At 35.8% G+C, this 10,193-nt stretch overlaps 1 protein-coding gene across 1 annotated transcript; it reads left to right on the top strand.

Moving 5' to 3' along the window:
* Positions 1 to 6,505: 6,505 nt before the first annotated feature.
* On the top strand, positions 6,506 to 9,766 carry LOC145011096 (FMN-linked oxidoreductases superfamily protein). Its single transcript, XM_078969727.1, has 10 exons — positions 6,506 to 6,909; positions 7,013 to 7,129; positions 7,202 to 7,438; positions 7,530 to 7,758; positions 7,892 to 8,121; positions 8,193 to 8,465; positions 8,570 to 8,851; positions 8,944 to 9,064; positions 9,146 to 9,315; positions 9,418 to 9,766. The coding sequence occupies exons 1-10, from the start codon at positions 6,625 to 6,627 to the stop codon at positions 9,514 to 9,516; spliced, it is 2,043 nt and encodes a 680-aa protein (XP_078825853.1). The 5' UTR covers positions 6,506 to 6,624; the 3' UTR covers positions 9,517 to 9,766.
* Positions 9,767 to 10,193: the final 427 nt, after the last annotated feature.

Genomic DNA, 10,193 nt, shown 5'->3' with positions numbered 1-10,193 from the left:
ATACCTCAAATGACTTGCAAAGATGATGGTGAATTTGGATCCACAAGCCTAAGCTACTACTAAGAACCACCAAGAGTTCTTCTTCTTCTTCTTCTTCTTCTTCTTTCACTAAAACACCGCCAAATCTCACTTTCAAGCTCAAATTTCACAGGAGGCACTTAGGGTTTCGTTTTCAGGGTATAGGGTGATGGAGGGTGATAATTAGAATGTCCAAAGGTGGTTTAAGTTGTTTAAATAGGGTGCAAACCTCAAACATTAGGGTTTTTCCATGCACCACGTACGACATGCATCCTCCACGTACGCCCTGCGACTAGTAAAGAGCTAGTACGCTAAGCGTACTCATAGAGTATGGCCCATGTTGTCACACCCCCGAACCGGACGGAGGAAACGTCCGAGGGCTCGCGTGACTTAAATTGAAATATCATCACAATGAATATACATGAAGCATAACATAAACATCACCATGCATTAATACATTACAACTGACATTGTTCACATCAAGTACATTGTCTAAATATTACATATTCATAGCGTAAATTGTTTGAGAGTTTTCAAAACATAACTTCCTATCACACTTGGTATTTTTCTTCAGCTTATCTGTTACCTGAGAATACAAGTTAATTTAAAAAGGTCAACATATAGAATGTTGGTGAGTTCATAAGCAGGTTTGATATGAAAATGTTGTGTAGTTTATAAGACCCAGAAAATCCGATATTTTCTAAAACGACAATTGTTTATACAAAAAGTGTGAAGATCCATAGGTATATGCGTGAATGATTTCAAATTGTGTATAAATGAGAAGTTTTGCATTATAGTTATTGAAAGTACAAGTGAATGATGTTGGTTTCCCCTGAAAACCCGATGTTTTCTGATAAAACAGTATAATCGTTTTATATTATTGTATCGTCGCATCGAATAAATATGATTTCCCCTGATTACTTAGATGGTATTGGATTTTTATGTGAGTCATTATAACCATGCATGATAATGATTAGTTCGTCTGTCTTGGCATTCTAGTGAACGTCGGAATTGATCTTAAGATTTTGTCACCCTAGACTGGCCGAGTCTAACTGTAGCGAACAACTTAGGTGTGGGGGAGTCACCCCCGTATAGATCTATACACAAACTCTCGCTCTCCCTCCAGGAGACTTTGATTGTAACTACAGACTACGACCAACACTTATCGGTGTCGTCCGTTATTACTCACTTGATCCAAATGAATTTGATTAACGACTTGATTTTTGTTTACCTGAATAGAAGGTAAGCCTAATAGACGAGGAGAAGAGGGCCACGAGGTCCTACTAATCACGTATGTTATTTAAGGCTGTCGAGTACACAAAGGGCGTGTTGGCCTATTTCACATATGATTTATTTGGACCTTACTAGCAATGCTAATGGGCCAATGAGGCCCAATAGCATGTGAAAGCCATTAAGGGTCCCTTAAGCATGTAATTGGGTCACAGGAGGCCCAATAAACATGCATTATTTATGTTAGGCCCAAAAGTCATGTTAATAGGTCACGAAGGCCCAATAAGCATGATTAGAATCTTTCAAGCCCAAAAATTTGAATGTTTACTTGTTTTGTATAGTATAAATGTCGGAAAATTTTGTGTGATAATTGTTGAATCGCAAAGGCACAAAGTTTGTCGATTGTTTTATAACGATATTTAGATTTATGAAAATATATGTATATCTTTCATTCTAAATCCGTAAGTTATAATATGATATTTTTGACACAAAACAAATCTTAATAATAAAATAATCGACTCAAAAATATTGGTTTGACCTATTCAACCATTCTTTAATAAAAATGACAATCTTAGTCCTTTTTATAGAAAAAAAATGACATTTTAGGTCCTTGAACTGTTTTTCTTGACATTTTTGGCTCAAAGATTTATTTAAAAGACATTTTCAGCCCAAAGTTTACTTTTTGGCAGTTTCAACCCCTTTAGTAAAAATATTTTCATTTATAGCCCAAACTTTTCGCAATTTTCACAAATTTGACCCAAAATCCAAAAACTTTACATTTTTAATCCTTTTTGGAAAATAAGGTCATTTTAACCCCTGAAATAGATTTATTTACTTTTCTCCCCACTGTTCTGAGAAATTTACCATTTCAGCCCTTGCAAACCATTTTTTCGCATTTTGGGCCTATGGGTCGAAAAGCCCAAAGTTTGGCCCAATAGACTACAATTTACATTTCTGGTCCTTTGAAGAGGATTATTCAGAAAAGATTCTATTTTAACTGTTTTGACCCTTTTGGTCCTTATAAAAATCGTAAATGACAACTTTTACCCAACTTTTGTTTATTTGACAAAAATAGTCAAAAAATGAGTTTTAAGTTGTAGTATGCTTATTATAACCTTAGATGATAGTTTTTATTAACATGTTAAGTGTAATACATCCTAGATCACATATTTTTTTTCTCCTTGAACCATGGATCTCGAAATATCTTTCATTTTTGATACATATTTACCATATAAACACAAAGAAAATCACACATAACATACAAATACACATAGATCTACACATTTTACTTGTATTCTCCCCCATAAAACATATGAAACCGAAAATAGAGGGGTATGAACTCACCTTAGGTTTGTGGGTTCGGTTTTGAAGAAAGAAATGGAAGAAGTTTTTGATCCTAGCAAGCCTCTTAGAGTTGATCTCGAAATTAAAAAGCTTCTAACGAATAGATCACGAAAATTGTGTGAGTTAGGAAGAAGTTTTGATGAAATAAAGAAACTAGGTTATGGATCTAAACAACAACTTACCAAAGATGATGGTTTTTGTGGAATAATTCTTAGATCAACACACATGCATATACGATATTTAGTGAGGAAATTGAGAGACTTTCCTTGGAAAATTTAGAGAGTGTAAGGTGTTGAAAATGAAGGAGTGTGGTGGTGGGGAATGGCTCTCAGCAATAAGTAGGGAGAGAGAGAAAGAGATTAGAAAATTTTGCATGATGGATAATAGTGTTCTAGATGCATGAGATTATCTAGATACATGCTAGCTAATCATGAGTTGTCATGTTCTTAATCCCCCCCTTCTTCCATTCTTTATATATATATATATATATATATATATATATATATATATATATATATATATCTTGGGCCGAAAAAAAGAAAGTAAGGTGTAAGGATAATTAATTTGGGCTTGATTCTTATAAAGTGAAGCCCATGTAGATGTTTCTCGGTCCATTGGGCCTTTAGAGTAGTTCACAGCCCAATTCTTGCACAAAGGAATGGATTTGAGTCCTTTAAGGCTAATTGGATTTGTTTTGGCCCAATAAGGCCCATTAAAGATAAACTAGTCCATTTTAGGCTTATAAGGCCCAAAAAGGTTAAGTCTCATGAGAGTGTGTGCAATAAGAGCCCATTTACGAGTTCTAAGCCCAAAATAGTCAAATTGGAAGTTTATTGGTCCATTAGGCCCAATAAGAAAATCCTAGTCCATAATGGACTTAAACCGGGATCTCTAGGGTTTCCAACCATTTGTTGACTATTTGAATGTTTGTACAGAGTGTTTGATGGAAATTTTGTTGTCATTGAATAAACATCATACATGCTTTCAGATTTTAATCACAATGTTATCTTTGTTAAGTGTTTACAAAGCATTAGAATTCCTAGTTATGACACATGTACTAGTTAGGAACCAAAATGAAAAGGATTTTATGTTAAGGGTTTATAAGGAAACTTACCAAATTCCGAATGTTACAATTCTCCCCCACTTGAATTAGAATTCTTCCTCGAAGTCTGTTTCCCCAGCTAACTCTAGGTAGTGCTCCCTCATCTCGTCCTTCAACTCTTACGTCCATCCTGAACCCTTGCGATGCTACCACTGAATTTTCACCAGCTCAACAACCTTGTTCCTCAAGGTTTTTGTCTTTCGGTCGAGAATCGTTACCGGTCTCTCGATATAATTCAGGCGATCATCCACCAGAATATCCTCCAATGGAACCACTGCGGAATCGTCCGCTAGAAATTTCCACAACCGAGAGACGTGGAACGTGCTATGGATCTGACTAAGCTCCTTGGGTAGATCCAAGCGATAAGAAAACCGGATCACCCGGGCAAAAACCTTGAAAGGACCGATGTACCTGGGGGCCTAATTTGCACCTTTTCCTGAATCGGATGACACCTTTCCAAGGTGACACCTTCAGAAGAACCATATCCCCAACCTGGAACTCTAGATCTGATCGACGCTTGTCGCTATAGCTCTTTTGCCGACTTTGAGCTATCTGGAGTCTACGCTGAACCTGCTGAATCAACTCAATAGTTCACCTTTAACTTGACCCTTTAGGAAGCACCCATCCAACCATATAGCCCTCCTGCACCCTATTTTCCAGCAAACACGTAAAGATTTGAAACAAATGTAAAACCTTTGAAAATAATTCTTCTCATTTGGATTGGTAGTGACACTAACTTTGCATGTAAACCCAAGGTTTAATGTCAACAACTCTTGGGCGTAATCCCAAATTATTGCATAGTGTTTAGTTAATTTACCATCAATCAGTTCCTTTGCCCATATTTTTGCCCTTCTTACTTGTCCTATAGATACCATACATATCTGTACTTTTGTTTGATGTCACTAATCATCTCCCTAAATTTAACTTTGGGCTTATTTTCTATCATAGTAACATAGTGTCATCCAATCTTTTCCGGGGTAACAGTAGACCCACATTTAAACACTATATAACAAAGATGCTTATAATTCATTTTTTTTTTAACCTAGAAGGTTCTTTCATTGTACATCCAAGTTGTATAAATTCTAAATGGGCACTTATTATCTTCTTCATCTCTCTTACCACATTTTACAACAATTCTTCTATTGTCACTCTTTTGAAAGTATATCTCTACCCTCCATTTACTACATAGTTTGTCACACAAAATTTCACTTGTGTAGATGATTCGAACACATCCCCTAACTTAGGTTCCATATTATCTACCTAATGTTTGGATGATGTATTGTGTAGTTGTTCGTCACTACTTCCTTTGCTCCCCATCTCTTTTTGTAAATCATTACCATGATACTCTCGAGCTTTTACTTCATCGGTCATACCTGAATTTCTAATGTTCTCGTTATTAAGTAGAATGTTAAGAAATAGATCCTTACATTTATCAAGCCTTGATACAAACTCTTGCTCTTGTTCATGATCCATGTAAATCCCGTGCAGCTCGAAATCCATCTCATTTAACCCAGAAAATGGCTCGTAAATTCCAGCAAATGGGTCATCATAACCATCGTCTGAAGAACCCATTTCTAACTCCTACACATTCACAACCATCATCAGGAAAAGAAAGCAATTAACGAAGGTGATTGAAACTTTTTTTCTTGTAAAAATCATGATCAAGGACCGTAATTTCTTACTTCTTCAAAACCCTTTTATCAGAACAATGCTCCAAAACCTTAACTTCAGACAACGAAAATGCTTGAAAACCCTAATATCTTCCTCCACTAGAGAGTTTAACGTTTGAGTTCCTACTACCTTCTTCTGAACAAGTAGTAGCATGGAAGGGTGACAGGGTATGCATCTCAATGTTGACGGAGTGTACTTTTGTTAACGGAGGTTACCTAGCTTCAGTGACATCACTTGTTCCCTTTGAATGATTACCAGTTGCCAAAGGGTTAAACTGGTTAAAAGCACTAAATGAAACAATAGGTGCAAATGTGAGGCATTTGTGGAAAAGAAAGGACTTTGGGCATAATTGATCTTATTTTGTAAAATTGAGGGCTTTTATAGCAATATCTAGGGATATTATTCGGTTTGGAACCGAACCGAACTGAACCGACCCAAACCCGAATAAACCGAAAACCGAATAAGGGTAATTATATGAACCCAAAACCGAACCAAATAAGTAATACGGGTTCGGTTCGGTTTGGGTATTATTCGATTTGGTTCGGTTCCGACCCAAATAACCCAAATAACACGTACAAGATGATTAAGGAGCCGAATAACCCGAATAACCCAAATAACCTAAATAACATTTACAATGTAATTATAAATATTGTATTTTGTATAACTTTTGTAGCTTATGATAAACACAAATAATACGGATTAACTATTCTTCATATATAAAATGTAAAATCCAACCACCACATTCTTAAGATATAGTTATTAAACAACATATTAAACACTAAACATTAAACATCTAAAACACCGAAAAATCTATCTATAAGTATATAAGTTAAACATTAAACATTATGTGAGTATTTTGGATAACGATCGATAGAACACAAGATCGAATAAACAATTGTGCAAGTGGAAAAAAATGTGACTTTTCATATTCAGTTCGGTTCTTTTGGACCGAATAAGCCCTTATTCGGGTAACCCGGACCGAATAACCCGAAAACCGAATAAGCCTTATATAGATACCTGAATACCGAATCGAATTGCTTATTCGGGTCTAATTCGGTTCGGTTCGATTCAATTTTCGGGTCAAATTCTTATCCCTAGCAATATCTATGTCTTACGACGTCGTTTGGATGATCAATTCACTTTCCGCATTTGTGCTACTACCAGACTACCACCACACGCTCAACTATCAGTTACCTGCAAAACCCTAACAAACCCTTCGGGTGTTTAACGTACGAAGACCCAGAGCAGTTCGCCCGGCGATGGAAGAGACGGCGACGGAGCTTATAGTCGGAGAACCACCGAAGATTCCGACTGAGCCACCTCCGCTGGCTCGAAAATCGGTGATTGAAATGTCAGCGGACGAGCTGGTGGCGAAATCTATAGTTCCGGTGAAGAAGGAATATATATGTCCTGTACCTATCAGACTTGGTAGTGATAACAATGGACCATCAGGCGACGCTGTTCCTGCCTCCACCACCGCCTCTGCACGACCTGTTAGTAAAGAGAAAAAATCGAAAAGACAGCTCAAAAGAGAACGAAATCAGGTATTTATCTGTGTTTATGCTTATCATTTAGATTTAAAAATGTCGTTTTTAAGGGATATAGTTCTTAACCCTCATCTACCGATACATGTAATTCAACTTGCAGGAAAAGCAATCAACACGTAATCTCTGTCCTATGGTTGCTAAGACAGGAAAAGCAGATTCATGTCCTTATAACGATAAGTGTCGTTTTAGCCATGACATTGAAGCATTTAAGGATCAGGTAAAAAGCGATAACAATTCTGTAGTCATTTAACTTTTTATTTCATGACATGGGAGACATTCTAAAATGCAGAAACCTGCTGATTTGGAAGGAAACTGCCCTTTTGAGGGCGATGAAGGTCCATGCCCCTATGGATTAGGTTGTAGATTTTTAGGTACTCATACAACTACTGATGTTGCAAGTGGAATTCCAAAGGGAAATAAATACTCTGAAATCAATGGACTGAAGAAAGATGTCCAAAGGCTATTGTGGAAGAACAAAATGAAGTTCCCTAAAGCAGATGCTGAACTCAAAGTCCTTGGTTTAATGGTATTAATGAATAACAATTAACACCCTTCATAATTCATATCATCTGAATTTAATAAAAAGGCTATTCTGTTCCTTTTTGTTTGAAATGTAGGGCCCAGCAAAATCAAAAAAGACACCCTTGACTAACAACGAAGAAGAAAATCAAACGGTTTCAAATGATTCTCATGTCACAAATGAGAATGGTTGTGGTGAAATGAACGAGTGCTCTCTAGAAGCTTCTGAGAAAGCTGAAGGAAATAATAGTGGTGATGATCCTCGACCCCAAAAGAGAGGAAAACCATTAAATGATCAAACTTCTGAAGTCATTGGAGAAACCAACGGTTTGTTTTCTTTATCCGTATGCTTCTCATAACCCCCGTTTGTTACACAACACACAACGACAGTTTGTACTGTGCTTGACATCCATCGAACTGACACTGATAGATTATACATTTTCTTTGTATATTGTGATAGGTTCAAGTTATGAGGTGAAAGATGTAGACATAAATCCACCTACTACCGAAATAGAAACCGATAAAACCCTAAAGTTACACCCACGTGAAAAGAAACTAATCGACTTTAGAGACAAGCTATACCTTGCACCTTTAACCACAGTTGGGAACCTTCCATTCCGAAGGGTTTGCAAAGCATTAGGTGCTGACATCACATGTGGCGAAATGGCAATGTGCACAAATCTTCTACAGGTTTCTAATGCTCTACAAAACTACAATGACATAAAATCTGAAATTCTTAATGTGTTTTTATTTGTGACCAGGGTCAGGCTGCTGAGTGGGCCCTATTAAGGCGCCACGTGTCAGAAGATCTGTTTGGGGTACAAATATGTGGGGCCTATCCGGACACTGTTGCTCGAGCTTGTGAACTAATTGAACAGGAATGCACAGTGGATTTCATTGATATTAATATGGGATGTCCAATCGATCTTGTGGTTAACAAAGGTGCTGGATCAGCTCTCCTTTCAAAACCAATGCGTATGAAAAATGTGATTCAAGCAGCTTCTTCCACAGTAGACATTCCAATAACTATAAAGGTTAGGAATTTTATTAATTAGGGTTAAGGGTTAATCTCGAAAAAACATTATATATTAAATAGAAAAATATTACCATAATTTAATTGTTTTTATGTGGTTCAAAGGCACGAACAAGTTACTATGAGGGAAGAAGCCGGATCGATTCTGTAATCGCTAATGTTGCGGAATGGGGAGCGAGGGCAGTTACTATACATGGTAGGTCCCGCCAGCAGCGTTACACAAAGCAACCCGATTGGGAATATGTTTACCAATGTACGGAAAAAGCCCCTCAATCTTTGCAAGTTCTCGGAAACGGCGACATATTTTCGTTTTCTGATTGGAAGACTCACAAATCCGATTGCCCTCAGCTTTCCTCTTGCATGATTGCCCGTGGCGCTTTAGTTAAGGTCTGTTCTGTTATATCCCCATTTCACCTTTTCCGCGTGAAAAGACGTAAATACCCTTACGTTATGTTTTTGTAATTTTTGTATGTTTGTAGCCGTGGCTTTTCACTGAAATTAAAGAGCAGCGTGACTGGGACATAAGTTCGGGTGAACGGTTGGATATTTTTAAAGATTATGTTCGTTTTGGACTCCAACATTGGGGTTCCGATACTAAAGGTATCATTGTACTTTTAACCTTTTTTTTTTTTTTTTTCCTTTTTAAAAAAAAGATTTGTAAATAGTTTTGGAAATTATCAGGTGTGGAGACAACGAGGCACTTCTTATTGGAATGGCTTAGTTACACATACAGATATGTTCCATTTGGTTTGTTGGAAGTGATACCACAAAAGCTTAACTGGCGTCCACCTGCTTACTTTGGGCGTGATGATCTGGAGACATTAATGGCTTCTGAATCTGCAGCCGATTGGGTACAACTTTTGTTGCATGGCTTACAAGTGCAGTCGTCGTATGAATATAATATAATTTTTTTTTTTTTTTTTTTTTTTTTTTTTTTTTTTTTTTTTGTGCAGATTAAAATCTCGGAGATGTTGCTTGGTAAGGTTCCGGATGGGTTCGTGTTTTCACCGAAACACAAATCGAACGCTTTTGATAAAGCTGAAAATGGATGATTTTGGTTTTTTATGGTTGGAAATGACTTGTCACAGTTTTGAGGAAATGCAAAAGTGACTATTGTTATTGTTATTGTTATTATTATTGAAATTGGTGAAATTGCATAGTCGGTTAAGAGTTACTTTACTAACATGTTTTTTTTGTGAGAGAGGAGAAAAGCTACTTCCAAGACTATGGAAATTTGGAACTTGTTTATGTTTGGCTGGTTTGAGTTTTGAGATTTAACTGATATATTATTTTGTTATATTATAGATTAGTTGTGAGATCCATGTATTATATGGGTTAATTTAAACAAAAAATTAAATATAAAAATCAAATTATTTGAGACTTTGAATTTATAAGAAAATAAGAAAAAATAATGAATTATTATAATGAAAGTTTTTTTTCGTCTTTTAAATTTAAACAAATAATTTAAATAAAAAAAAGAAACTAATGAGCTTTAATTTTAGGAATTTTGAAATTAAAAAGTAATTTATTAATGAATTTGATATATCTATTTATTATTATATTTATTGCAATTATTATATTAAAATATTATGTTAAATTTAATAAAATAGAAAACATTATAAAATGACATGTGAAAAAAATTAATTCAAAATAATTACAAAATGATATTTAATAAATTAAATGAAAATGTGACAAGTGGAAAAAAAAACCTTATTTATTAGAGAAGATT

The sequence above is a fragment of the Lactuca saligna genome, chromosome 8 (genome assembly GCF_052625555.1).
Source record: "Lactuca saligna cultivar CGN05327 chromosome 8, ASM5262555v1, whole genome shotgun sequence".
NCBI lineage: Eukaryota > Viridiplantae > Streptophyta > Magnoliopsida > Asterales > Asteraceae > Lactuca > Lactuca saligna.
The sequence above is the reverse complement of the archived record's forward strand: the minus strand, read 5'-3'. Positions and strand labels throughout refer to the sequence as shown.

Coding starts and splice junctions, on each gene's coding strand:
- LOC145011096 (XM_078969727.1), top strand. CDS start 6,625: ATGGAAGAGACGGCGACGGAGCTTATAGTCGGAGAACCACCGAAGATT. Junction 7,439..7,529: donor TCAAAGTCCTTGGTTTAATG/GTATTAATGAAT, acceptor TTTGAAATGTAG/GGCCCAGCAAAATCAAAAAA. Junction 9,316..9,417: donor CTGAATCTGCAGCCGATTGG/GTACAACTTTTG, acceptor TTTTTTGTGCAG/ATTAAAATCTCGGAGATGTT.